The sequence below is a fragment of the Salmo trutta genome, chromosome 11 (assembly GCF_901001165.1).
Source record: "Salmo trutta chromosome 11, fSalTru1.1, whole genome shotgun sequence".
NCBI lineage: Eukaryota > Metazoa > Chordata > Actinopteri > Salmoniformes > Salmonidae > Salmo > Salmo trutta.
Window position 1 is genome coordinate 12374705 of NC_042967.1, and position 23930 is coordinate 12398634.

A 23930-nucleotide genomic window follows, 5' to 3' on the forward strand; every position below is an offset into this window, starting at 1 on the left:
CCTTAAGGTCAAGGGTTCCCGACCTGTCCGTCCACCTTTGACCCTTAGCGTCGGCCCCGGTGGCCCTCAGCGTTCCTCTGTGGCTGGGGCCAACCTGATGAGGAGGGGAAAATGCTGCTTTGCATTGATTATGGTTAGCAGCCTAGCCTCCCCTTCTGATTGGTTGTGTTCTGTGTCCCAGTTTATTTAGTGTGGGGCTGATGGAGGATTCATGAATACAGATGAAGGAATCATAGCAGGTGTGGTGCAGCAGTAGATCAATGGGCTGGGTGTCAATAAACTGGAGATAGATCACACAGCTAATGGTGGAGAGCAGGGATCAGGAAGAGGCCATGGTCTGCTGGTCCTGACTGGACATTTACATTCATGGATACACCACCGCACACACACTCAGGCAGGCACACACACTCAGGCAGGCACACACACACACACGTAAGCACACACACACACACGTAAGCACACACACACACACACATCTGTAAGCACATACACATGCACTGGAGGACACAGAAATACACAAACACCCACCCACACATCCACACACATACAAACGCCCCCACACCCACACACAGTGTGTTACACACACACGGATGAGACACACAACTCGTACGTAATCACAAACATACTGTTCCCTTATAGGCTTGTAAGAACACATACACTGCTCCTATACAGACAAGTACCCAACCAACTGCACTCACACCCCCACAGTGCAGAGACACACACACACACACTAACCACCAGAGATACAGGATAATAAGTGTATCCCCGCTGGGCCTTGTTTGTTAGCAGAAGAGGGGTTTACTATTTAAAACACCACAACAAACAGAAAACCCAGTTGATTAATGACACCTCTCTCTGACCGCACTGCGCTTTTTTTAATCTGTTTTATTTTAAAAAGAAACACCACCTTTCATCTGCCTTTTTCCTCTCCTCCCCTTTTCCTCCCCTCCATCCCATTTACTTCCCATTATTCACTTCACTTGTTCTCCAAAAGAGAGGTAATCTAGAGAGATTACACATCCGTTCTGGTGTCACCGGGGCAGTGTGGATGTGGGCTAGCGGGGTGCGGGGACGTTGGGGAGGGGAAGTGAACCCTAGCGGTCCTGGAGAGAGGGAGGGAGGGAGGGAGCGGAGTATAAATGACATGCTCTAATGCTCCTATTTGTCATATCTGTCAGGGTGTTGTTTAATGCTAATATAATCAAAGGCAGAATCTGGTGATTGCCGACCGAGAGAAAGAGGGCCCCTGGCCCCCAGTCCCACTGTTCTCTCTGTCTCTCTCTGTCTCTCTGAAGCATTATGACTTTCTCTCTCTATGGGAAAAGGGAACGGTCCACGATGGCGTTGATTGCTTCAGTAAATCATCCAACCAAATTCTCTCACAGCCGAAGCAAATGTAATTGTGTTGTGTGGACGGGAGGAAAGGAGGAGGGACGGGGTGTTGTGGACTATGGTGATATGATCTACCTTGATGAGGAGAGAGAGAGAGAGAGAGGGGGACCGGGGCTCAGAGAGAGAGAGGGAGAGGGACCGGGGCTCAGAGAGAGAGAGAGAGGGACCGGGGCTCAGAGGGAGAGAGAGAGGGACCGGGGCTCAGAGAGAGAGAGAGAGAGAGAGAGAGAGAGGGACCGGGGCTCAGAGGGGGAGAGAGAGAGGGACCGGGGCTCAGAGGGGGAGAGAGAGAGGGGACCGGGGCTCAGAGAGAGAGAGAGAGAGGGGACCGGGGCTCAGAGAGAGAGAGAGAGAGAGGGACCGGGGCTCAGAGAGAGAGAGAGAGAGGGACCGGGGCTCAGAGAGAGAGAGAGAGGGGGACCGGGGCTCAGAGAGAGAGAGGGAGAGGGACCGGGGCTCAGAGAGAGAGAGAGAGAGGGACCGGGGCTCAGAGGGAGAGAGAGAGGGACCGGGGCTCAGAGAGAGAGAGAGAGAGGGACCGGGGCTCAGAGAGAGAGAGAGAGAGAGAGGGACCGGGGCTCAGAGAGAGGGAGAGAGAGAGAGAGAGGGACCGGGGCTCAGAGAGAGAGAGAGAGAGAGAGAGAGGGACCGGGGCTCAGAGAGAGAGAGAGAGAGAGGGACCGGGGCTCAGAGAGAGAGAGAGAGAGGGACCGGGGCTCAGAGAGAGAGACCGGGGCTCAGAGAGAGAGACCGGGGCTCAGAGAGAGAGAGAGAGAGAGAGAGACCGGGGCTCAGAGAGAGAGAGAGAGAGAGGGACCGGGGCTCAGAGAGAGAGAGAGAGAGAGGGACCGGGGCTCAGAGAGAGAGAGAGAGAGGGACCGGGGCTCAGAGAGAGAGAGAGAGAGGGACCGGGGCTCAGAGGGAGAGAGAGAGGGACCGGGGCTCAGAGGGAGAGAGAGAGAGGGACCGGGGCTCAGAGAGAGAGAGAGAGAGCGAGAGAGAGGGACCGGGGCTCAGAGAGAGAGAGAGAGAGAGAGCGAGAGAGAGGGACCGGGGCTCAGAGAGAGAGAGAGAACAAGATCTGTTTTTCTTCCCTGGGCTAAATTCCATTTTCCAGCCAGACTTGTGTTGTGGCGATAATTACATTTTTTCCTGTGATTTGCGTGCACCTCTGTTTCCCCTCTCTCTCTCTGACTGGGAAAGAAAGGCAGGGAGTGATTGATGATGTTATGTAGCCCAGCCGCAGGGCCCTCCGGCACAGGAAATGCTCTTGAACCCCACAGGAAGCGCTTCTATCGGCGGCCATCTTGAGAATGTAGACCCTAGTGAGCGAGCCCCAAGCGTTGGTCTGCGATGGGAGGAGATTGAGATGATTTTGATAGATTTTTCTCTTCTCCCCCTCCTCTCACTTCATCCCTCTCATCCAAGATGGCGCGATGCGATAGCTATCGTGTCTGAAATGTTTTATTAATTTCCTGAGGGGTTGAGATGGAGTGGGACCGGGGTCAGAGGTCAAGAGGCTAGGGGCCACAGAGGAGTTTTTAATCACGCCTCGTATGAGACATACAACACAGGGCCACTTCAGCCTGGCATTGAGGAGGGGATACTAAACCACAGTTTGATAGGACCCCGTCTGTAAAGAACGCTACTCCTCTACCCAATTAAAGATCCATTTTGATCCGAGATCAGAGACATTCATGTCAGAGACGTTATTGCTTCATTGCTTGGTCTCTTGTGGTTGTATTGATCAGCATATACAAACTGTGGAATAATGGTGTGGTAGTGTGATTTCATAAACATGGCTTGTACTCTGCCCAGTGGTGGGTACCCAGTGGTGGGTGCCCAGTGGTGGGTGCCCAGTGGTGGGTGCCCAGTGGTGGGTGCCCAGTGGTGGGTGCCCAGTGGTGGGTGCCCAGTGGTGGGTGCCCAGCATTTCTCTCTCTAGGATGAGGTACAGCCGTGTAGATGTAGTATCCAGTACCGTAGGTCCAGTTGTTGTTTCCAAGGTTGTTGATAAAGGAAGGCATTTCAGTTTGCTGTTTGTTTCAATTAACTCATTGGTTTTCTGGCATCCGTGGCCTTTTTAGTAAGTCGACCAGAAATGTTATTTTCATTGGGATGACAATCTAACTTTGGGTTGATGAAGAATTGCATCCACGCTCATTGTTAGTCAAATCCTTTGGACTAAAACGAGGGATGGAAGAGAGACGGTTTAGCTCTAGTCCAGCTCCCCAAGCGGAGTATCAAGACATCCCGTTCCTGTCAGGTAATTGCTTGCGATGGATCCTTCAAAGCTGAGACTTGTTGAGTATTACGTGACTATCATCTCTGAGACTCCGTCAGTCCGAGCTCACCGCTCTCTCCGCTAGGCCTCTCTCCTCACCGACAACGCCCTTAATTCGCCATGACAGGCTCTCTCCATGACAACGAACAGTGGCCTAGCTTCTCTCTGTCACCATGTCGGATCTACAACCTTCAAAGGTGCGTCACTTAAAAAGGTTTCCATCCACAACACTGATAAATAGATAATGCTGACTCAGTTAAAAGTGTGTGTGTGTGTGTGTGTGTGTGTGTGTGTCTGTTTATGTGCATACGTGTGCTAAGCTAGTCTCCTCTCTCCTCCACTCTCCACTCTGATAAATCATCTCATTAGATACAGGACAGTCCACTATCAGAGAGGCGTCTGTCAGATGAATCAGCCAGCAGCAGTGTCTGTGTCCTGTAGATCATGTGGTTATTGTCTGAACAGTCTGTCAGGACATCCAACCTTACAGCACTTATCACTACATCCCTCCTGTACATAGAGAGGTGGAGGAGTCAACTACCATCCTGTACATAGAGAGGTGGAGGAGTCAACTACCATCCTGTACATAGAGAGGTGGAGGAGTCAACTACCATCCTGTACATAGAGAGGTGGAGGAGTCAACTACCATCCTGTACATAGAGAGGTGGAGGAGTCAACTACCATCCTGTACATAGAGAGGTGGAGGAGTCAACTACCATCCTGTACATAGAGAGGTGGAGGAGTCAACTACCATCCTGTACATAGAGAGGTGGAGGAGTCAACTACCATCCTGTACATAGAGAGGTGGAGGAGTCTAGTCAACTACCATCCTGTACATAGAGAGGTGGAGGGAGGAGTCATCTACCATCCTGTACATAGAGAGGTGGAGGGAGGAGTCCACTACCATCCTGTACATAGAGAGGTTGAAGGAGGAGTCATCTACCATCCTGTACATAGAGAGGTTGAAGGATGAGTCATCTACCATCCTGTACATAGAGAGGTGGAGGGAGGAGTCAACTACCATCCTGTACATAGAGAGGTGGAGGGAGGAGTCAACTACCATCCTGTACATAGAGAGGTGGAGGGAGGAGTCAACTACCATCCTGTACATAGAGAGGTGGAGGGAGGAGTCAACTACCATCCTGTACATAGAGAGGTGTGGGAGTCAACTACCATCCTGTACATGGAGAGGTGGAGGAGTCAACTACCATCCTGTACATGGAGAGGTGGAGGAGTCAACTACCATCATGTACATAGAGAGGTGGAGTCAACTACCATCCTGTACATAGAGAGGTGGAGGGAGGAGTCAACTACCATCCTGTACATAGAGAGGTGGAGGGAGGAGTCAACTACCATCCTGTACATAGAGAGGTGGGGGAGTCAACTACCATCCTGTACATAGAGAGGTGGAGGGAGGAGTCAACTACCATCCTGTACATAGAGAGGTGGAGTCAACTACCATCCTGTACATAGAGAGGTGGAGGAGTCAACTACCATCCTGTACATGAAGAGGTGGAGGGAGGAGTCAACTACCATCCTGTACATAGAGGTGGAGGGAGGAGTCAACTACCATCCTGTACATAGAGAGGTGGAGGGAGGAGTCAACTACCATCCTGTACATAGAGAGGTGGAGGGAGGAGTCAACTACCATCCTGTACATAGAGAGGTGGAGGGAGGAGTCAACTACCATCCTGTACATAGAGAGGTGGAGGGAGGAGTCATCTACCATCCTGTACATAGAGAGGTGTGGGAGTCAACTACCATCCTGTACATAGAGAGGTGGAGGAGTGTAGTCAACTACCATCCTGTACATAGAGAGGTGGAGGAGTGTAGTCAACTACCATCCTGTACATAGAGAGGTGGAGGGAGGAGTCATCTACCATCCTGTACATAGAGAGGTGGAGGGAGGAGTCAACTACCATCCTGTACATAGAGAGGTGGAGGGAGGAGTCAACTACCATCCTGTACATAGAGAGGTGGAGGGAGGAGTCAACTACCATCCTGTACATAGAGAGGTGGAGGGAGGAGTCAACTACCATCCTGTACATAGAGAGGTGGGGGAGTCAACTACCATCCTGTACATGGAGAGGTGGAGGACTCAACTACCATCCTTTACATAGAGAGGTGGAGGGAGGAGTCAACTACCATCCTGTACATAGAGAGGTGGGGGAGTCAACTACCATCCTGTACATAGAGAGGTGGAGGGAGGAGTCAACTACCATCCTGTACATAGAGAGGTGGAGTCAACTACCATCCTGTACATAGAGAGGTGGAGTCAACTACCATCCTGTACATAGAGAGGTGGAGGAGTCAACTACCATCCTGTACATGAAGAGGTGGAGGGAGGAGTCAACTACCATCCTGTACATAGAGGTGGAGGGAGGAGTCAACTACCATCCTGTACATAGAGAGGTGGAGGGAGGAGTCAACTACCATCCTGTACATAGAGAGGTGGAGGGAGGAGTCAACTACCATCCTGTACATAGAGAGGTGGAGGGAGGAGTCATCTACCATCCTGTACATAGAGAGGTGTGGGAGTCAACTACCATCCTGTACATAGAGAGGTGGAGGAGTGTAGTCAACTACCATCCTGTACATAGAGAGGTGGAGGAGTGTAGTCAACTACCATCCTGTACATAGAGAGGTGGAGGGAGGAGTCATCTACCATCCTGTACATAGAGAGGTGGAGGGAGGAGTCAACTACCATCCTGTACATAGAGAGGTGGAGGGAGGAGTCAACTACCATCCTGTACATAGAGAGGTGGAGGAGTCAACTACCATCCTGTACATAGAGAGGTGGAGGAGTCAACTACCATCCTGTACATAGAGAGGTGGGGGAGTCAACTACCATCCTGTACATAGAGAGGTGGGGGAGTCAACTACCATCCTGTACATAGAGAGGTGGGGGAGTGGAGTCAACTACCATCCTCTACATAGAGAGGTGTGGGAGTCAACTACCATCCTGTACATAGAGAGGTGGGGGAGTCAACTACAATGGTGTACATTGGGAGGAGGGTGGGCAGGTGTGTAGTGTACTCATGTACAAATGAAATTATGTTTAAGCTTTTGTGCAAGACTGTGTTGGCGTAGAGGTCACTGCTAGAGCGGCAGGTAACTGAGCGGTTAAGAGCGTTGGGCCAGTAACAGAAAGGTTGTTGGTTTAAATCCCAGAGCCGACCAGGTGAAAGATCTGCTCATGTACCCATGAGCAAGGCTCTTAATCCTAATTGCTCCTGTAAATTCCTCTGGATAAGAGTGTGTGCTAAATGACTCAAATGTAAATGCTGTAAGGCAGTACAATTTTTTTTCTCCAAAGAAGGAAATAATTTTCACTCCACACTTTTCTCAAAGGGTGAACCATAGTACTACATTTCACCATGTACACAAGCTGACAAGCACAGACACTGATATGAGAACGAGAGCGAGACAAGTACATTCCGAACCCTTATGAGTTTGGAACCTGGAAGGTAAGATAACACTATATTCCTGTCAGTCTCCACTCTGCATGTCAGGTAAAAAAATCCTTTATTTGAAACAGGATTATGTTCACGTATAAATAATCCCAATTTACACCCGCTGTTTTGCACCCCCCCCCCCGAGCCTGAGCAGACTCACAGTAAAACAGCCTGGTGCCAAATTAAAATCCACTCAATTTTAGGAGGTCCCCCTGGCCACTAGGCCCCTCTTCCTGTCAGGAAGGGTCCCCCTCTGGCTGCGTAGCTCACATCAGCAGGGTGCAGCAAGAATGAAGTGCCACTTGGTGTTACTCTGTTTTCACTCCTCTGAGCCAGGAGAGTACATTTCAAAGAATGTCTAAGCCTGATATTACCTCTCTCTGACGAGACTAGAGGGGGACACTGGTGTGCCGTGTGCTGATAGGCTGCAGACCCTGGGCTGCGCCCTGTGGCACACGGTTGGGGTTTAGGGGGCTGGTGAGGGGGAGGAGAGAGGGAGGAAAAATAACACTTTGATTGCACTGATCTTGAACCTTGTGTGTGTGTTTGGCTACGCGGCGGGGTGTTTGCTCCGGCTGTGAAGAGTGATGGGGAAAGTATTCGGCCCCGGAGTTTCAGAGCATTCCTCCTCCACGTCTTTCACCTTCCCCCACGTCCCCTGGTCCCTAAACAGCTCATACTACATGGCTACGCTCTTGATCCATTAAGAAGTCAGCAGAAAGGGCTTGAAACGCAACCAGTGGACATCTGTGAATACTTGTTTGGTCTAGTGATTGATTGATTGATTGATTGATTGATTGATTGGTTGATTTAAATTTTATTGGGAAAAAAGATGCACTGGGTACAACCCAGGGGATAACACGTTAAAGCAAAATGAACCTGTTTCCATCGTGGCCCCCAATGGAATACACACAATATGGACAAAACACAAGAAAACAACAGTATTCCCTACAGAACATAACAGCCACAAACAACACCATACAGCATAGAATAAATCGATACATAGCCGTCAATACAACTTTTGCTCTTAACCACCCTACCTTGTTATATGTACGTACCACCTTGTTTATAACCCACTTTGTAATCCAAGACCGATTACACTTTCTGAAGTGAGAAAGTCCACCACAGACAGACATCTCCAGGTTGTTTTCACCAGCGGGTCATTAAGAGTCGTAGTCCTCTAGCTCTCAGGTCAGAGGGTATTGATCTTGTAGCCGTAGTGATGCCGTGCTCCAGGCACGCGGGGGGTTAAACTCCAAGTCCTGCCGCTCTCTATTTTCAGCCTAGAGGTTAAAGGTCAGGGGTCGGGAGAAGCCAAGTGCTCCAGGGAAGAAAGTCAATGTCTGCTGATCTGCCCATTGACTGGAGGAGAGGTGTCCATCTGTTAAACAGGTCAACTCTGACAGGGAACCATATTATCAGCTATTATACTGGATTAGTGCAGGTTTATTGTTGGATGGTGAGAACACCGTTTAGACTTCATGTTTTTGTGTGAGTTCAAAGTAGTGTTTGCTTGAATGTTTTATCCTAGAAATGACCTATGCGAGTGTCTTATTAGTAATTTCCACTATTCTCAATCACCACCATTAAATACTAATCACTCCTCAACCCAGATTATTTCATCTAGGCTTTTCTGCCAGATAAATATTAGTCTTTTTTAGGTGTGAATGTGATCACACAAACACGGAAGCAAGCCATTTTTTGAGAGATGTTTTCCTTAAACACAGATAGCATCTGAGAACTCTCATGTGGGGTTGTTGAGTGTTGAGGAAGTCACATCCGCAATTAGACTTTGTCTACACTCGCTGTCACAAGTCCTTTTGATACGGCGACCAGATTAGAAAATGAACTCGTCAACTTCCTTATCCTTCAGCAACTGGTGATAGGTGGAATGAGCATTCGACTGTTGACTCTGAAATGAATACATCTTGTTTGCACAATGTCTTTGATCTCTCATCATAAACAAAGCTTATCAATTAGGAATGTTTTTTAAGTTTGCAAGTCAAACTTTTGCATACAAATTAGAATATTCTGTCATTTCACAAAGATTTATGTTTCATTATTCTGAACGGCTTCTGTGTAACCGTCTTATCGCCACGTGGTTTAAAGGGTTAACCACCAACGTCACTTCATATCTACTAATATCATCTACTATAAATGCATGTTTCTGTGTAACCGTCTTATCGCCACGTGGTTTAAAGGGTTAACCACCAACGTCACGTCATATCTACTAATATCATCTACTATAAATGCATGTTTCTGTGTAACCGTCTTATCGCCACGTGGTTTAAAGGGTTAACCACCAACGTCACGTCATATCTACTAATATCATCTACTATAAATGCATGTTTCTGTGTAACCGTCTTATCGCCACGTGGTTTAAAGGGTTAACCACCAACGTCACGTCATATCTACTAATATCATCTACTATAAATGCATGTTTCTGTGTAACCGTCTTATCGCCACGTGGTTTAAAGGGTTAACCACCAACGTCACGTCATATCTACTAATATCATCTACTATAAATGCATGTTTCTGTGGCTTTCTGACACAGTTTCTTATTCTGTCTTTTTCATTCTTAAATGTGAAACAACAATGAATTAGTTCTGTTCCTCTGTCAGCCCTAAACAGGAGAGCATGGCATGTTATGTCTAACAGTTCTCGTAGTTACTGTACGCCACGATGTAATTCAGTTTCCTCCACTGATCAAAGAGACACAGTAGTGATGTTTTGTTTATATTGGTACATTTTCTAAGGCATAGCTATAAAAACCAGACTACTCGGCGTCCCAAATAGCAGCCTATTCCCTAAATTGTGCACCGTAGGCCCTAGTCAAAAGTAGTGCGCTCAATAGGGAATAGGGTTCCATTTAGGACACAACTCTACTGGACTTATTTTTGTTCTGAAGCTGAATGGAAACACACAGTACACACTTAGCGCTTACGACGAGTCATGCTCCCTTTGTCTCCTGCAAAGTCATATTCCCAAGCCCCTTTACAAAACTAACAAATACTTGTGATTATGACTGATGGGACTGAAACACACAAGCGACTTGTTTATTTTTGGTGAGGAGAACCCAGCCTGTTTTTTTTGGGGGGGGGGGTTAACAGGGTGTGGTGTTGTGGCCGGGCTTGACGATTCAAAGAGGAGTTTGTGGGGAAGTCTGTGTTTTGTCACTAGTTGTGGAGTTTAAACCTTCATTATGGATCATCAGTGGTAATGAGGAAGTCTGTGTGTAGACTCATTGCCATGGAGTCATCAGAGATAAACCAAACATAGAAACTGGCTTATTGACTTCTGATTGAGAATGGTATTTGGTTTGAATGGAGCTTTGCTTTTGATTCTTACATTGGGGAAACACACACACGCTGGGTTATTCTCCAACATCAGGATCACATTGACTGGTGGTCGTGCCGATGAAACAGGACCAGGGGTAGAACATCTTGTCAGGTCAGAGGTGAGAGGTCACAAATGGCTGCTTGTATCCTCTCATCAGGGTAAGGGTGGGGTTATGGAATGGCTCTTATCACAGCCATAAAAGCCTGACCGCACTGACCAGGGCAGCCAAAGAAATCCATACCCCATCACAGAGCTGTCTGATAGATAGCCTCCCGTTTGTCACCATGAGGTGTGTGTGACCCCTCTGATTAGGGTCATAACCTTTTTTTAATTCAACAATAATGTCATTTTCTGTCTCATAACGGGGACATTAGTCTTGTTTATATGACCTTGGCGTGCCTGTTCAGAATGTCTCGTGGGGATCTGTGGTAATGTGAAGTGGGATGGTTAATCACAAGTAATTGGAAAAGTACTTGTAACTTCTGCACTATGCCATTGTACTGTAAATAGATTTCATTTTCACGCCAGCAGAGCTTACATCAAAAGAAGCTGTGTGTCCATGATGAGCTCTGTTTTGGAATATATCAAACAAGATCCCTTCAGTCACTAGAACAGTCCAGAAGAATCCAGAGGGCAGCAATAAGGAAACTCCCCGGTCTCAGGAGACTACGTCTCCTTTCTCCTTCTTCCTTGTTGTTCCTGAGAGCAGAGCCAGACCTGTTTATGTCTGCACTTCCTGTGGTGTTTATTTCAGGCCCGGTAGGACGGCATGGCGCAGCGCTGCATAGCATAACATAGTGTAGCGTTGAGTGTCCCCCACTGCTTGCAGGGCAGGCCTGCCGAGGCTCATGGCTATCGTCATTCAGCCTTTGAGGCCCATTGGCAAGGGGCATGTTCTTTAGGGCAAGCAACGGAAAACGTTTTAAAATGTTTTTCAACAGAAAACGAAAATGGGTGGCTCTTATTGGATAAGTCTAGGTTGTCCCTCCCCATTTGGTGCCCAAAACAGGGCTCACTGTCAAACTCACTGTTTCTACTCCCCTCACAGACACACTGGCCTATTCCCTCTGTGCACACTTTATTATGACTGTGTAGTCAATGCCAATATGGCCTAACAGGACATAAAACACTGCTGAATTGTGGTTAAATGATCCAAGTCTGTTATCCCACTAATCTACAGTTGGTTCCTGGCTGGTTGAGGATGTGCAGGCATTGGGACAGAATGGTTTCTGTACTGCCTGGGTGTGATTGGTTCTGATGCCTTTTCATTTGTCATGTTATCAAGGTGGAAAGCATGTGGCGCTGTTGAAAATCATAATGCGTGCACGTACAAACACACATGCACATTCACACATGCTTATGTGTCGTACACACACACACACACACACGTCTGATTTGGTATTAGAAGCAAATGAGCTCTCTCTCCTCTAGCTCTGTCGGTCGTCTATCTTCAGCCCCCAGGCCTCTGTATGTTTACCAAGGACGTCTACACACATGAACACCCAGCTTCCAGCTCCCTTTATCAGTTGAAGAGATGATGACAGCAGAGTTAAATACAGTGATCACTGTCCTGTCACACACACACACACACACACACACACACACCGTAGCCCTCCCTCCACTTGTTAACACAGTTGGACTTTGTTTGTTTTGGTTACAATGTATCTGTTCTCCGTTTTCACTCCCAGTCAACTAGTGTTAGATATACAGTATATCACTGTGTGTGTAAAGGAAGATTTTGGGGGTCAGGGTTTGTTTACTGTCACAGGAAATAACTAGTGATTAGACATGAATAATGAATCAAAGACCATTAGTGACCCACCATACAGACACGTCCTGACAATGTGGCATGTTGAAGTTGTGGCTGGTTTTATCAGGGCATTGGCTCTTTAACGTGAGGTTGAATGTTTTCTATCTGTATCCCCAAGAAAGGGGAAGGAGGGAGAGCTCGGTCTAAACGTCCGACCGACATGCCCAGGTCCTTGTTGTTTTATTATTCTTTTGACGGTTGCGTTGAGAAGGTGTTGAAAGATTGAACCGAACATGAAAGACGACGACCGTCAAGTTTCCTTTCCTGACGAAATTGCCGATTTAAACTCACTCAAGGCCGCCTTCGCGTTTCAGCTGCGGTTTATTGAATTGTTTAGACTGACACCTTTGACCATAACACTGCTCAAAGGGAGGAAATGTGTGAGTTATATCATGATAAATGCCTTCACTTCCCTTCTCCTTCCTCTCCTCCAGCTAGCTGACTGCCTGAAACAGCAGCGTTTCTATAGGGCTGCTATGTATACCAGCTGACTGCTCCTTGTTCAGACTCACTCAACATAATATTATACAGACATAATTGGTGCTGAGGGCGGAAGGGGCAAAATGAATCTTTATTTCTCTCTCTTTCTCACTGTTCCTTCATTTACCCGCCTGTCCATCCACAGTGACTTATGTGTAAAGTAATGTGCGTAGAGTAACAGTATGTGTTTTCTGTGTTGTTGCTAATGTCCCAGTATGGGTTTCTGTGTTGTTGCTAATGTCCCAGTATATGGTTTCTGTGTTGTTGCTAATGTCCCAGTATATGGTTTCTGTGTTGTTGCTAATGTCCCAGTATGGGTGTCTGTGTTGTTGCTAATGTCCCAGTATGGGTGTCTGTGTTGTTGCTAATGTCCCAGTATATGGTTTCTGTGTTGTTGCTAATGTCCCAGTATGGGGTTTCTGTGTTGTTGCTAATGTCCCAGTATGGGTTTCTGTGTTGTTGCTAATCTCTTTGTATGGGGTTTCTGTGTTGTTGCTAATGTCCCAGTATGCGGTTTCTGCAGTGTTGCTAATGTCCCAGTGTTTGTGTTTCAGGAGTGGCAGAACTCTATCCAGAAGAACGCAGGCTTGGCCTTCATCGAGCTGGTCAATGAGGGCAGGTACGTTTTCTGACACGCACGCGGACACACCGTCCAACCCACTCCGACCATCACCACTTCATTATGTCCCACTCTGGCCGATCCATAGCGCGGCCCCTGGCCCTCGAGGCTCCAGGCCCTCACAGTCACCATTATGGCCTCTATTGAAAAGAAAAATCCATACTGGAGTAAAGAGGATCTGTGGAACTGAGGGAGGCTTTATAGAGTTCAAGGCTCTGTCAATACCTGCCTGTCCCGGAGGGAGGGGCTGACGGAGGACGGGTGACAGGGGTGACTGCAATCCCTGACTCCTCATGACGCTTGGGAAATCTCCCATCTTCCTTGTCCCTCTCCATGTCCCTTCTGCTGTCCGTACTATCCAGGATCAGCATTCCCATATCACTCCTGGGACCAAACAACTCCCATCAATTCGGAGTTAGAGGTCCGGGATTTACATTAACGATCCCCCGGGCTGGAGAATTACCGAACGCTAATCTAGGATAATGTTAATGCATCCACTGATGGACTTCCTCAATGTGTGTGTGTTTGACTTCCTCAAACACACAAGTAGTAAGAGGAGGAGGAGAGAATCGAAGAGAGAGGTGGAAGAGAAGCAGGATAAGGAGGAGGGAAGGAGTAGGATAGAGGAAGAAAAGTGGAAGGATTAGAGGATGAGGTTGTAATCCACTCCAGAGAGGCTGCTTTGTAATCTAGAACTGGGTCTCAGTGAAAGCCTGTTGATTTGCAATGGGGGGCTGTAACACTATACCCCATCAACTCCCTGCTTAGAGGTGTGTGTGTGTGTGTGTGTGTGAGAGAGGTTTGTGTGTAAGAATTAAGGTGTCTGTCCAAGTGTGCGCACGTACTATATTCGTGAGTGTGTGTATGTATGCTCGTGTGTGTCTGTACATAGTTTTATCTGTGTGTGTGTGTGTGTGTGTGTGTGTGTGTGTGTGTGTGTGTGTAAAAGAGTGTAGAGTAAGGCGTCATAAAAAGAGTGTTGAGGTTATTGATGGCTGGGCCAGGGGCCGGGGGTTGGAGAGTCTACAGAGGCCCAGGCACCTCCGCTCCCCCGCTGCCCTGCTCTGAAACAGCAGGCTTGGGTTACAGGCCCCAGGCCCGGCCTCTAGCCTGTTATTGTTCCACTTTGCACAGGCCTGACCTCTGGGGCCAGTGAGTGGCCTCTCTGGCCCCTATACACACACACACACACACACACACACACACACACATGAATGTTTTATTAGCTTAGATAAGAGGAAGGGGGTGGATTGGCTACATATGTAGTAACAGGAGCAAAGGTTCCCCCTGTGTCAGATGCATATCATTAACAAATCAATTAGCGCATGTTAGGTCCCAGTTAAAGGGATTTCGTGTGTATGTTAGGTCCCAGTTAAAGGGATTTCGTGTGTGTGTCTTGTCCTAATCACATTTCCTGCTCATTTTGCATGCTTAATTTTCCTCTTTTTATGTATGTTATAGGGTTATTAAAGGGGAGGTCTTCAATTTTATGGATGTTATACGGTTATTAAAGGGGCGGTCTTCCATTTTATGGATGTTATAGGGTTATTAAAGGGGAGGTCTTCAATTCTATGGATGTTATACGGTTATTAAAGGCGAGGTCTTCCATGTTCAGGGACTGCAGCACTCATATTGTAGCACATTGTGAGAGCTTGTTTGTGCAGTTTTTATGGCGTATGAAAAGCTGATTGAACAGGTTTCAACCTATCACCTATTAGTCAATTAATTAACTTTGTTTGAACACTTACTAAATAATAATATTTTTGTATGTCTTCCACCAGTTTTATTACATCTTAATCCAAACATAATTCAATTATTCAAATCAGTAACCAATTTTTTTCCACAGATTACAAATTGATACAGTTCTGTTGATGGTGTGAAATGTCTTCCTCTGTCCTTCCTCTCTCTCAGGCTACTGAGCCACACCATGAAGGACCACCTGGTGCGGGTGGCCAATGAGGCTGAGTTCATCCTGAGCCGACAGAGAGCCGAGGACATCCACAAACACGCTGAGTTTGAGGTAAAATAGTCTGGACCAGGAAACTGGCTAACATGAAACTAGCACATTAAATCCAAAATGGAGTCCAGATTTAAGCTCGGGTGAATGATTGAGGAGAATAGACCAGGCAGCTGGTAAACATTTACATTTACATTTTAGTCATTTAGCAGATGCTCTTTTCCAGAGCGACTTACAGTAGTGAATGCATACATTTCATACATGGCTCCCCGTGGGAATTGAACCCACAACCCTGGCATTGCAAACACCATGCTCTACCAACTGAGCTACAGGGAAACAAGAGAACATACTTGATCCAAAATGGCTCTTGACATAATTTAGGAATTTGAAATTACCCAGGCTGGTGCAGGTAGCCAGCAAACAGGAAAATCCATTCAGTCCAAAATGGACTCCTTATTTTAGCTGGAGGGGGAGAATGACTTGAAGAGAGAAACTTAGTAATAAACCGATAACTTCCAACCCCTTTCTTGACCCTCGTATCTTGGAACAGAAACATAGTCCTCATTTATTTATCCTTTCCATGTCTGAGTCTGAGCCTGCTGGGCAGTCAAGTATATTTGTAGCTTTAAGCAGATCCCATTAAGCTGAGGTTGATAGGATAGCTTGATAGTTTCATATTTTCATGTTCTGTCAGGCCATATTGAACAAAAACAGCTCAGAATGTAACACCCAGCGAGGGGGTATAAAGTCCTCTATACACACACACACACACACACGGTTGTCTGTCAAGTCATTACAGACCTGTCATAGCAACCTAGAGAACAAATGTTGTCTTTTCAAAGACAACCCCAACACGTATAATAACATCTTACACGGGAGTGGCCGGCTGTAGTTTACATTTGGCACGGCATCCTAGCCAAACAGCCTCCATGTTAATTTATCCCCGTACCTCCCGGCCTAGTGCCAGCCTCCACCCTCCTCCTTCATCCCTCTCTCCTTCTCTGTCTCTGTCCTGATCTCTCTGAATCATTTCCTGCCCTGCTGAGAGCCTGTCTGTTATACTCCCACTGGGGGTGTATTTCCACAGTGACAGGAATACAGCATCCTTCCCTCCCTCTCCATCACTCCCTTCATTCCTCCCTCCTTTCTCAAGACCCTGGCAGTACTTAAACCTGCAGACAGCCCACAGAGCTGCTGGTCTGAAGGGCTGACTGTCTCAACCCCCCATCCCCCGTCCCTCCACCCTCACTCGGCCCCTTACCGTAGTTGTAAAATGTTATGCTTTCTTTAAGGTTCAAGGCAGGGTCTCTCCTACAGAATGAAAAAAAAGCCCTCATGACTGTTTAAAGCTTGTTGAGGGGGTGGAAAGGAAAGCATGTCCGTGGTTTGCCTCAGGTTGGTTGGTTGCCTCGGTTCGTTTGAATGTTTGCTCCCATGTTCTTCTAGCCTGTGTCCCAAATAGCACCCTATTCCCTATTTAGTGCACTACTTTTGACCAGGGCCTATAGAAGGAATGTGGTGTGATTTGGGATGCAGACCCTAGTAGAGTCTGCATATCTATCTGACTGGCAACAGCAGTACACACTGTCCACCTCCTTTCCACCCACCGGCCTCACCCTGTCAATCATTTCCTCGGGAGGTGTGGCCTGACTCGACCGGTCGTCCAATCATCGTTAGTGCGGGGCAGGCAGACCCGGGTGTTTATGCAGATTTCTGACGCGTGACACACACAGCCTATTTGACGAGGCTAACACACCACACACAGGGCGAGTGTGTGTGTGTGTGTGTGTGTGTGTCAGACAGCTGTGTGAACAACGGCAAGATAGAGGTGTGGAGAGGAGGAGGAGGGGCCTGAGGCACAGCACAGACAGTTGGCAGCTCCATAGGAACACAGCACAGGGCTCACAAACTAGCCTCTTCCTCCCTCTGCCCTGAGGTTATGAACAGGAGTGGTGTCTGAGTCCGTGTCCCCATCACTCCCCGTTTCCTCCCTCAAACTCACCATGATTAGGCCATGTTATGTTCTCTCAGCCGAGCAAGGGCCAGGATATGTCTGCACCGATGGAAAAATGCACACACACACCAGGGGCTGTCCCCAGCTCTCCAATTCTTTCTAATTGGCCCACATAGTGTAGCTGATGTTCCTGTCCGCATCACTAGTCCCTCTCATCCTATCATCTGTCTCCGTCTGGCACTGAGAAGTCCTACAGGAGGAAACATCCTTAGACTGGATCCTGCTCTGATGTACTGTAATGAAAGCAAAAGGAACATATTGTGTCGTTGCATTGGACCTATTTTCCCCACATCGTCCTACGAGAGGGCCTAGTTAGTGTCCCCGTTTTCTCTCCATAACGTCTTCCAAGCAGGCCCAGTATACTTGTTTTTCCTGGTTACGTGTGTGTGTGTGGTAGTCTTTGACAGTACCGTTGAGTTACAGAATGAGGATGTGCCTGACAAGCCTCAAAGACAGCCAAGGACATCATTGTTTCCTGTTCCTGTATTATTTAGTAGCTACAGTCCCAGGTTGTCTCCAGTAAAACCGCAGCGGTGGAGAAAGAATACATTTTAACAGGCTGAAATCTCATTCTGTTCTGTTAGGGAGATGGTATTTGTGTTCTTGTAAATCGGTGTGATTCCACTCGTTAACCCCTAATGGATTTAGTATTGGGTACATGCGTACCGCAACTCGTTTGATTCTCTGTCCCACGCACCGTCTGCAAGGACCTATTTCACTACGCAACCCACATATCACACAAAGTGTTTTTTGGTGTCCAACCACACCATCCTTCCTCTCAGCCCATGCAACTGTAATCAGATACCCACTAACCACCATAGCCAACTGTTAACTGTCTTTGTTAAGACTGTTGTTTAGTATTTTCTCTCTGTTCTCTTTCCTCACCCCACCCCCTACAGTATAGCCAATCAACTTTAATCAGATACCCACCATAGCCAGGGCCAAATCTATGTTTCACAATTGAATTCCCCACTTAAATGTAGCCGCTCCTCTGTGACCTCTGAAAGAAGTGAGGCCCTGATAAGTGCGACCACTGATATTGCCGTATTGATTTTCCTCCATTCCGGCTCTGGCTTGAGCCCTCCTCGAGCCATCAGTTTCATGGTTTCATTTTGCACCGCCACCATAAAAATAACAGCCCCAATGAAACATGCCCCAGGGGAAAACTGTTTTCCTCTCGGTCTTCAATTTTTTTTAAATCAGTGTTTGTTCACCTGCTTCTCAGGTTTACTGTTGGGAGGACAGAAATAGAAACATGTTTGGGAATGACCGAGGGCATAAAGTAGGTGATTTGGTTGTGCCCTGACTGCCACACCCTTCACTGTTTAAGTTAGAAAGGATCTTACTGCTGAAATGAATTGCACCTTTTGTGTGTTTCCTGTTGACTATCACTTGGGGAATAGAGTAGTCCTTCTCCACCCTGACAGGGGTCTGGGACTAAGGTCCTTTGGCTGTGGCTCTCTACCACTACAGACACAGACCGTGAAGGAAACGGCAGCCACCAGGGAAGTGAATTATTCAATAGATAAAAACAAATTTATGTTTGCTCCCTGTCAGAGTTCATATCCACGGGAAGGATGTGATGGAGGAGCCGTGTGATTTAGACACCCTTTGCTTTGGAGACTCGTAACATATGCTCTCTCTCTCTCTCTCTCTTTCTCTCTCTCTTTCTCTTTCTCTTTCACTTTTTCTCTCTCTCTCTCTCCCTCTCCCTCTCCCTCTCCCTCTCCCTCTCTTTCTTTCTCTCTCTCTCCCCCGCCATCCCTCTCTCTCTCTCTCTGAATTGAGTTATCTTTGGCTTGGAGAGTAAGTTATTATAGCGGGTTGAGGGTGACAGAGATGAAGATAACTGGAGGGGGGAAATCCAATTACCTTTTAGTGTTCTCTATCTAATGGGATCCTTAACGTGGAAGAGATCTGCAGATCGCATGGCCACGGCCCTCCTACTACGGTGAGAGTTTTTTTTACAGCATCCTTTCATTAAGGATGAAATGTGGTGGGTTGCGGGGCCACGAGAGCAGAGGAGGTCAGAGATACGGAAGACACAGATCATTTATTTTATCTCCCTCTTTCTGTTGCAGTCTTTCTTTTTTTATACCCCACAGTTGATTCTTTAAGAGTGAGGAAGACCCAGGTGTTTTCTTTTATCTCCCTCTCCTTCTTTCTCCCTCTCCAACTTTCTTTTTTTACATTTTTATACCCAGTCGTTGATTCATCCCCCAGCCTCTGTACTATACGACTAATTGAATTGACTCTCTCTCTAGATGCTATAAAAGCCGGGCGATCCAGCTAGCGATATCTCCGTAATTAGCGACTTAGCGTCATTGTCCCCCTCTGTCTGGCTTATAAGGCGATCCCTCTCTTCTCCTCTCGCCTCAGAGTTAATGACATTAACATTGAGCTGATGCTCGTTATATTCCATCATGACAGCGTCGTTAGCACAACGCCCCCACACAGTGGACTGAGCTTACTCTTCCTCACAGATCACAGATCACAGATCACACCCATGGACAGGACACGCAGAAAGAATTGACTGCACACTTAACGTTTGAATCGCCATGGAACGGAGGGCGACACAATTTACATTTTGAAGTGAAACAAAATGAACACGTGACAGTTAAACATTTTCGCTATTTATAACACTAAAAACAAAGCCAACAGCCTATGCTTCGGTACTATAATGTAACCTGCTGTAAAGGAAAAAAGCTCCGTTCTGGTCAAGAACAAACACTGCCGTTTATAGAGTGCTTGGACCAAATGTGGTTATCTTCATATGTCTATAAACCATCTGTTTCAGTGTGAGAGAATTCCACAACAAACTGTTTCAATGTCAGAGGATAGGTCGTGACCCCAATCTCCCATACCGTCTAGAAGAGCCCCCTGCAGGTCACCACTCTGGCTGTAGCCCGACAGGCGTCAGGTGCCACCATCTGACACATTGTTTACAACGTATCAACACACAACACTCACCGCTCTGACCGACAGTCGTCACCTGTCATAAGGTGGTCACAGCGGTGAGTTCTAGATGACAGCTATAGAGCTGGGAGTACAGCCATCTCACTATGGTGCTGGTGAGACCCTCTGGGTAATGACAGGGAGGCTTGTTATCTGTTGCTGCAGTCATTTATTAGTGGGATTCGTTTGGGATTCAGTAGTTTGATTCGTATATTATGACAGGATAAAGCAAGTAGATTCAACTTACCCAGCAGTATTCTATATCTCTGTCTACCTCTACCCTCAGAGAGAGTACTTACCCAGCAGTATTCTATATCTCTGTCTACCTCTACCCTCAGAGAGAGTACTTACCCAGCAGTATTCTATATCTCTGTCTACCTCTACCCTCAGAGAGAGTACTTACCCAGCAGTATTCTATATCTCTGTCTACCTCTACCCTCAGAGAGAGTACTTACCCAGCAGTATTCTATATCTCTGTCTACCTCTACCCTCAGAGAGAATACTTACCCAGCAGTATTCTATATCTCTGTCTACCTCTACCCTCAGAGAGAATACTTACCCAGCAGTATTCTATATCTCTGTCTACCTCTACCCTCAGAGAGAGAGAGAGTACTTACCCAGCAGTATTCTATATCTCTGTCTACCTCTACCCTCAGAGAGAGAGTACTTACCCAGCAGTATTCTATATCTCTGTCTACCTCTACCCTCAGAGAGAGAGAGTACTTACCCAGCAGTATTCTATATCTCTGTCTACCTCTACCCTCAGAGAGAGTACTTACCCAGCAGTATTCTATATCTCTGTCTACCTCTACCCTCAGAGAGAGTACTTACCCAGCAGTATTCTATATCTCTGTCTACCTCTACCCTCAGAGAGAATACTTACCCAGCAGTATTCTATATCTCTGTCTACCTCTACCCTCAGAGAGAGAGAGAGTACTTACCCAGCAGTATTCTATATCTCTGTCTACCTCTACCCTCAGAGAGAGAGTACTTACCCAGCAGTATTCTATATCTCTGTCTACCTCTACCCTCAGAGAGAATACTTACCCAGCAGTATTCTATATCTCTGTCTACCTCTACCCTCAGAGAGAGTACTTACCCAGCAGTATTCTATATCTCTGTCTACCTCTACCCTCAGAGAGAATACTTACCCAGCAGTATTCTATATCTCTGTCTACCTCTACCCTCAGAGAGAGAGAGTACTTACCCAGCAGTATTCTATATCTCTGTCTACCTCTACCCTCAGAGAGAGTACTTACCCAGCAGTATTCTATATCTCTGTCTACCTCTACCCTCAGAGAGAGAGAGTACTTACCCAGCAGTATTCTATATCTCTGTCTACCTCTACCCTCAGAGAGAGAGTACTTACCCAGCAGTATTCTATATCTCTGTCTACCTCTACCCTCAGAGAGAGTACTTACCCAGCAGTATTCTATATCTCTGTCTACCTCTACCCTCAGAGAGAATACTTACCCAGCAGTATTCTATATCTCTGTCTACCTCTACCCTCAGAGAGAATACTTACCCAGCAGTATTCTATATCTCTGTCTACCTCTACCCTCAGAGAGAGTACTTACCCAGCAGTATTCTATATCTCTGTCTACCTCTACCCTCAGAGAGAGAGAGAGTACTTACCCAGCAGTATTCTATATCTCTGTCTACCTCTACCCTCAGAGAGAGAGAGAGTACTTACCCAGCAGTATTCTATATCTCTGTCTACCTCTACCCTCAGAGAGAGTACTTACCCAGCAGTATTCTATATCTCTGTCTACCTCTACCCTCAGAGAGAATACTTACCCAGCAGTATTCTATATCTCTGTCTACCTCTACCCTCAGAGAGAGTACTTACCCAGCAGTATTCTATATCTCTGTCTACCTCTACCCTCAGAGAGAGTACTTACCCAGCAGTATTCTATATCTCTGTCTACCTCTACCCTCAGAGAGAGTACTTACCCAGCAGTATTCTATATCTCTGTCTACCTCTACCCTCAGAGAGAGTACTTACCCAGCAGTATTCTATATCTCTGTCTACCTCTACCCTCAGAGAGAGAGAGAGTACTTACCCAGCAGTATTCTATATCTCTGTCTACCTCTACCCTCAGAGAGAGTACTTACCCAGCAGTATTCTATATCTCTGTCTACCTCTACCCTCAGAGAGAGTACTTACCCAGCAGTATTCTATATCTCTGTCTACCTCTACCCTCAGAGAGAGTACTTACCCAGCAGTATTCTATATCTCTGTCTACCTCTACCCTCAGAGAGAGTACTTACCCAGCAGTATTCTATATATCTGTCTACCTCTACCCTCAGAGAGAGTACTTACCCAGCAGTATTCTATATCTCTGTCTACCTCTACCCTCAGAGAGAGAGTACTTACCCAGCAGTATTCTATATCTCTGTCTACCTCTACCCTCAGAGAGAATACTTACCCAGCAGTATTCTATATCTCTGTCTACCTCTACCCTCAGAGAGAGTACTTACCCAGCAGTATTCTATATATCTGTCTACCTCTACCCTCAGAGAGAGTACTTACCCAGCAGTATTCTATATCTCTGTCTACCTCTACCCTCAGAGAGAGAGTACTTACCCAGCAGTATTCTATATCTCTGTCTACCTCTACCCTCAGAGAGAGTACTTACCCAGCAGTATTCTATATCTCTGTCTACCTCTACCCTCAGAGAGAGTACTTACCCAGCAGTATTCTATATCTCTGTCTACCTCTACCCTCAGAGAGAGTACTTACCCAGCAGTATTCTATATCTCTGTCTACCTCTACCCTCAGAGAGAGAGAGTACTTACCCAGCAGTATTCTATATCTCTGTCTACCTCTACCCTCAGAGAGAGAGAGTACTTACCCAGCAGTATTCTATATCTCTGTCTACCTCTACCCTCAGAGAGAGTACTTACCCAGCAGTATTCTATATCTCTGTCTACCTCTACCCTCAGAGAGAGTACTTACCCAGCAGTATTCTATATCTCTGTCTACCTCTACCCTCAGAGAGAATACTTACCCAGCAGTATTCTATATCTCTGTCTACCTCTACCCTCAGAGAGAGAGAGTACTTACCCAGCAGTATTCTATATCTCTGTCTACCTCCTCCCTCAGAGAGAGTACTTACCCAGCAGTATTCTATATCTCTGTCTACCTCTACCCTCAGAGAGAGTACTTACCCAGCAGTATTCTATATCTCTGTCTACCTCTACCCTCAGAGAGAGAGAGTACTTACCCAGCAGTATTCTATATCTCTGTCTACCTCTACCCTCAGAGAGAGAGTACTTACCCAGCAGTATTCTATATCTCTGTCTACCTCTACCCTCAGAGAGAGTACTTACCCAGCAGTATTCTATATCTCTGTCTACCTCTACCCTCAGAGAGAGTACTTACCCAGCAGTATTCTATATCTCTGTCTACCTCTACCCTCAGAGAGAGTACTTACCCAGCAGTATTCTATATCTCTGTCTACCTCTACCCTCAGAGAGAGAGAGAGTACTTACCCAGCAGTATTCTATATCTCTGTCTACCTCTACCCTCAGAGAGAGTACTTACCCAGCAGTATTCTATATCTCTGTCTACCTCCTCCCTCAGAGAGAGTACTTACCCAGCAGTATTCTATATCTCTGTCTA

General features: G+C 46.8%; 1 protein-coding gene across 1 annotated transcript in view; it reads left to right on the forward strand.

Moving 5' to 3' along the window:
• LOC115201998 (lipopolysaccharide-responsive and beige-like anchor protein) overlaps positions 1 to 23930 on the forward strand; it is a 273164-nt gene that overhangs the window by 116426 nt on the left and 132808 nt on the right. The window contains exons 35-36 of the mRNA XM_029765858.1: positions 13315 to 13379; positions 15291 to 15399. Of these exons, the coding sequence (XP_029621718.1) occupies positions 13315 to 13379; positions 15291 to 15399 (174 nt within the window). The remainder of the gene's footprint in view (positions 1 to 13314; positions 13380 to 15290; positions 15400 to 23930) is intronic.